At 35.7% G+C, this 6,166-nt stretch overlaps 1 protein-coding gene across 1 annotated transcript; it reads right to left on the reverse strand.

The window, feature by feature from the left end:
* Nucleotides 1–2,305: 2,305 nt before the first annotated feature.
* On the reverse strand, nt 2,306–4,902 carry LOC119986794. The gene is made up of 6 exons (XM_038831475.1): nt 4,718–4,902; nt 4,162–4,601; nt 3,725–4,072; nt 3,260–3,640; nt 2,965–3,179; nt 2,306–2,702 (listed from the first exon to the last, which is right to left on the reverse strand). The coding sequence occupies exons 1-6, from the start codon at nt 4,858–4,860 to the stop codon at nt 2,457–2,459; spliced, it is 1,773 nt and encodes a 590-aa protein (XP_038687403.1). The 5' UTR covers nt 4,861–4,902; the 3' UTR covers nt 2,306–2,456.
* Nucleotides 4,903–6,166: the final 1,264 nt, after the last annotated feature.

The raw sequence follows: 6,166 nt of genomic DNA on the forward strand, positions 1-6,166 counted from the left end.
TACATCCTTCAACGTTTTTTTTTCTTTTTTCTTTTTTTAATTATTTGACAAATTTGTCATTTTATTAAAGAAAAAAGAATTTCATTTAGAAAATGATAATTGAACATATCAAGTCTTACTTTCTCACTTTGGATTTTATAACCCAACCGAGTGATATAAACAAAGGTCAAGCACATCTCACACCATAAACGTGTGTGTCGAAGAGCCAAAAAAGTCTTGAAGGTCATATATTGGGTAACCGATGAGAAGTCGGGCAATTTGTTGGACTAAAGAAGACAATATTTGTAGTGTGGGTCTAGTATTTTCATGCACGCTCTGATCCCTAACAAACGTATTTTCTGAATCTAGGTACTACATGACCTATGAGAACAATTTTGTACGGACTCGGGGCACACAACAGACAATATTTGTTGATGTGTTTGAATTTAGATTTCTAACCAAACACCCAATATACGTATCGAATCTCAAGATCAAGATCTAATCGTACACACATATTGGTATACATTGCTCTTAGATGATATTTTTTTTCCCTCTTCTCCTAATAATAATTTTGTTAATTCATGCATCTTTTGCTTGTGTTTCTTTTTTTGCCTCGATGTTCCTTTCTATCTTTAGATGATAATATCAATTCACAATTATGGTAGATATAACAAAATGTCGAAATGAAGACCCAAATGAATGTGGCATTGAATATGATTTTAAATTTTGTGGTAGAATCTACAAATACCAAAAGTATTACTGCAGTAACCCTATTTTGTTTCATACAATGCATGCATGCATAGTAGGAATGTAGATATGTGTATCCACTTGTATATATACACATTATTGTGACGATAAGGCCAAAGAAAATTACTCCCAAACTCTATCCTTAAACCTTGAAGCCGACTTAGTATGGTGTTATTCTCTATGCGCCTGACTTTGTCCTTTTCATTGGAATTCAAAGTAAAACTTTTAGTCTAGGGTTTCTTTTGTTTTGTTTCCCCTTGGTATTAGACTATTAGTCATACATGATCGTCTTATTAGTCATATAAAATAAACCACATAAATAGTGATGGCGTTCAAAATAGTCTTCGGTCTTAGTGACGTATCAGGTAATAGGATTGACATCTGATGTTGTCCTCAATATAGTTGAGAATGGCTTGCACAGAAGAACATGTGAGTTAAAAAGGGTCCGGAAGGTGTGCTTGAGGGAACCTCTCCGATGCTCAAGTCAGTAAACTATCAATAGGGGAGTGTTTGGTGCTCAGAGCTCTCTCTCTCAAGTAGCATATAAAGTGCATGGTTCAAAATAATTTACGCATATGTATAGTTGGAGGTCTCATTCTATATGAGTTGGATGAGTTTTAGTTTTGGTAGGAGTAAATCTCCATCTTCATGATCCTAGACTTATCTTGATTCCTTTTCTAAGTGGAGTTGACCTCTTTGATTTCCTTGCAGTGATTGGGCTACCGATCGAGGGGTGATGACTGGTATTACAAGGAGGGGCATCTCGGTGTTGGCGATGTGCTCTCTCCTCAGTTGTCGTGTCCTATATGAATTCTTCAAATGTCTTCTCTTAGGTTGGATTCCTCTGCTCTACCTCAGTTTGTTGCCGAGAAAACTTTTTGACTGATGAGTTAGCTTGGTCTTAGATGCCATGTGTCAAGATCCAAGTGGAGATTATTTTGGTACTATCAAATTGTATCATCAACTAATTAACATACGTACACCTCTCTAGATCTAGAGTCTTTGTATGTGTGTGTTAATGAATCTATATTACAAGAGTTGGCTACATAATATACTCTTCATATTTATACACATATATATGTAGACATAATGGACTACTAACTATATTTATATGAGCCAAGGCTCTCTGAAAAGTCACATATCTGATAAATCTCCTCTTCTACGTACATTTTATTGCTTCTTTTTCTTTTTGTTTCTGTGGGGTCATATGAGGCTACAATTAATACATATTTATTTTCTGACCAGCCTCTACTCTTTTTTTAAAATTGTTTAAGTGCATGTGTGTAGCAGCATCTGCTCCTCTTCTTTTGATTCAGCTCAAATCCATTATTCATGCACTTAAAGGACAAAGCCTAACATGAATAAAAGCTAAATAAAGTAACTAAAGCAATTCTTGTCTTTGTCTCTATATATCTCCATCCCTTGCTTTGTCTCTGGTCTTTCCCCTACTTTATAGTCTTCATGCAAAGATCTCTCTAATGGCCTCCACTTAGCTTCTTACTTTCCAAGATTCCATATCTCCAAAATCCATGTCATTCCCACATGTAGGCCTTCCCATCATACATCAAAAGATGACTGATTGACTGTGATGCATTCTTAATTATATATATAGAGTATATCTTATTTACAAAAGGGGTTAGCCACGTAATATGAATATCCATCTGTGTGTGTGTGCAACACATTGATGATCGAGTCATCAAAGCAACAAATTAAATAGTGTAATGGTGGGGTCAATGTGATGGGAAGAAAAGCGTTGAGGAATCTCTTTGGAGTTTCCCATCTGAGACTCTCACTTTGCTCATCTTCTCTTCACACCAATGCATCTGTTCTTCACCTAAACCAATCATTCTTAGAACCCTAGACACCACTTTGAGGTCAATTAGACCCATCAAAATCTCCATCTCTTCTTCCACTGTTAATTTCTTCTTCCTCAGGCATTTTCGAACCCGGCGAAGATCTTTAAGCTTCATCTTTTTCTGCACGTACACATTTGATTCACATAAAAATCATGATGAAAATGTGGTGCAACTTTCAATAATTTTAATAAAAAACAGTTATGATGGAGATCCCAGCAGCCGGTATCCTAATTATTCCGCACTTATGTGCATTATATAGGATATGTGAATTCACGAATTCACTTGAATCATGTGCATATCCAACTCCGTAATTGGAATAACTGAGATCTTTATCATTTTCGTGAAAAAAAAAATTTAAGTTTGTGTAAACATGTATGCCTACTTTGTTGTTAACTTTCTTCATCAAATGAAGAAGTGTAGGATCGACAGAACCTCTTCGATTTGTAGAGAAGAAGGCTTTGAGAATCTGGCAGGGTTTCTGCTTATCAGCCTTGAGAAAATTCATGAATGTTCGGATCCCATCTTCCATGATCATAAGAAATAAAGCTGTTGAAATTCTTGAGCCATACCCTTCATCCTTTTCATCATCTTCAAAATCTTCAAAGAATTAATAAAACTCATCAGAAATGTATGCTTAACCACATTACTTATTACCAAAAAAAAACCATCGGTGTTACCTCGATATTCGGGTACTAGAAGCAACTTGGGAGCCAAGAGCCTCATCCTGGCATAGACTTCAGGTCTTCTGCCTTGTTCATAAGGCTCATTTTCTATGTATCTTTGTAAAAGAACTTGAAACTGTTGGAATTGCTGAGCAACACCAGCAGGGCACCCTGGATCAAAATCGCGACGACGAGCAGCTCTCTTCCGTTGGAAGTTGATGTAATTCCAATTGAGAGCTTCCCATGTCAAGCAAATCTGAGCTACATAAGCAGCTTCTAGTTCATGATACGGGTTGTGACGGATGTCAGAAGACCTAGTCTTGTTTATTGTTGCAAACTTGTGAACAATTCTCTCTGAAATTGATCTTGGACACACTTTGATGGACCTAAGTGACTCTGAAAATGTGTAAAAATTAATTGCTAATCAATATTACATAATGAAAAAGATTTAACTCGTTGCAAAATTAAGCTTATAGTTACCTGTTTCATGGAGCTTTTGTGCACTAATTCTGTCAAGGAACATCATCTCTTCATCATATTTTTGGAAAACAGTGTAGGATTCCCACTTTGGGCAACTTCTTCTTGAAGAAGAAGAGAATGGATCTTCAGTCCCTGAATCTCTACAATTGATTGAACTTCTCCATTCAGAGGAGCTCTTAGAAGTAGACCCATTTGTACATGAATCTCCAAAAATCTCTTCATCATTCTTCTCTATAGCTTTAAGCTTTCTGGACTCCAATTGGTTTGGTGCATAATCTAAAAAGTTCCCATCTTCAGAAAAATTTGAATCCAACTTTGTTTTTTCGAATTTCGGATCCTCAAAGTAATCTGCGATAAATACAACATAAGCAATATCAGGACGAGTAAAATTAAGTCTCGGAAATTAAAGAATAGAGAATCTAGTTATGGCATCGTACCGTCACGGAATTTGTCATTGTCCACAAAACCACTTTTGTGTTGATGATCTATGGAAGTTGGCAATGTGGGGCAGCTTTGATTTTGGACAAAATTGTGGAGAGAATCAGCATATCTTTTTGGGATCTCTTGTTCAACAACATCTGCATCACCTTGTACCGATTCTGATGAACTTGGTGATAAGTCATCATAATCATTAGCAGAACCAAACTGCTCATCAAAACTTCCATCTTGTAATTCTTCAATCACAGGCTCATTCACCTTCTCTGGTAATTCTTCACAAAAATCATGATTCCTGTGGAGATGGTTGTAGTTGTCTGACACAAAAGCAATTGATTCCGGCGCGCTTTCGACATGGAAATAGTTGTTGTTGTTATATTGGACCACCTCCTCCTCTTCCTCCTCCTCGTCAGAGAACATGTAATCAAAGTCATTTTGATTTCTGCAAATTCAAACACAAAATCAATTAATTGTTAACTAAGACACATTGAGAAAGATAAAGAGATTTAGATTGGGAGCTGGAGAGATGTTAACTAATAATAATTACTAGAACTGGACCTTGGGATTATTGGGTAGCTTCCAATCAAGTGCAAGAATTTGAGCAAGAAAGTGATGGAGAAGTGGAGGAAGAGGAGGAGGAGGAGGAAGAAGGTTGAGGCATTGTAGAACAACCAAGCAAGAGTTTCTTTTGAACATGGCATTTTCTTCTTTAATGGTGGTTGTTTGTTGGTGCTCTAGCTTTTGCAAACTTTGAAATTAAAGAGCCAAAGCAAAACCCTCTAAGAAAGAAAAAGACTAGTGAGTGTGCTTTGGTTTTGCTTTTATTAATGTCTCATGGCTCTTTCCCATCTTGTTCAAAGTAAGTCCATTTCTTTGACTTGTGAAATCTCCACTTTGTCCCCGTTTTCTAAATTTACCTTGAACTATACTTACAAATCATGGGTTTCTATGGGAAGGGTAAATTCGCCAATGTGAAGAACAAGTCTCCATGTTTACCATTCGATTAACTATGTGTAACCCATAAGTTTGAGAAGTTATTAAATGCTCTTTCTCTGTTCTTTCTAAATATCATAATAAGTCTAATAAGACGTGAATTCATGTCGTCAGACACGCGTGTACAGAAATTTTCCACCTGAAAATAGGGTAATTTGGATCAAAACACATCGCGTGGCCACAAGAATATTATTTTCAATGAAAATCAAACTCAAGATTTCTTGAGTTCATATGATTTGGATCCATAGATATTCACCATCGAAGTTATCACCCAAGTGGTTTGGTAAGTCTTAGGATGCTAATAGAAGGAGTCAAACTTGGATTCCAACTAAAAGAATTTTCACCCTAACTTGATCATCACCCTAAGTGATGATTAAGCTTAGAGGAAGCACTTGGTATAAACAATACTCAACATGAACTATTTGGAATATTCTTTGCATTAAAGCTACATAAACCTTGTACATTAGTATACTAATCATGTTAAGATAGCCTACTTTCATAACACAAAAGCCAATATATATCATATATGTATCATATATCCTCCCCAAAAAAAATCAAAATAAAAAAGAATTTAGACCAAAACCTCACCACACGCATCCGGCTGCTTTTTAAAAAGAATTATTAATTAATCACTTTTTAAAAAGTTATATATATGAGATCACATAATTTAATCCAATATAATCAAGAGAAAACATATATGAGATGGTTTAAGGGTGGATTTTGGTGGGCTTAGTAGAGAAGATATATTGCATATTAGAGTATTCTTTGCCTCTAAATGAGATAGTTAGGTGATAAAGATCCTTTTCAGAAGGAAACCACTCTAGCTAGATCTGTCTAGATCACTCTAATACTCTTTTTGGGCCTATATATTTTTGTGGCTTTTGGGCCTACATTTATTTATATATATCCACAAACAAGTGATGGCCTCGTACGTGGACTCAAGTTTAGCCCAACAATTTTTCTTGGTTTGTTACAAGTTTATCTTTTTGAATATTCTTTATGAGTTTAAATTGA

Source organism: Tripterygium wilfordii, chromosome 20 (assembly GCF_013401445.1).
Source record: "Tripterygium wilfordii isolate XIE 37 chromosome 20, ASM1340144v1, whole genome shotgun sequence".
NCBI classification, from domain to species: domain Eukaryota; kingdom Viridiplantae; phylum Streptophyta; class Magnoliopsida; order Celastrales; family Celastraceae; genus Tripterygium; species Tripterygium wilfordii.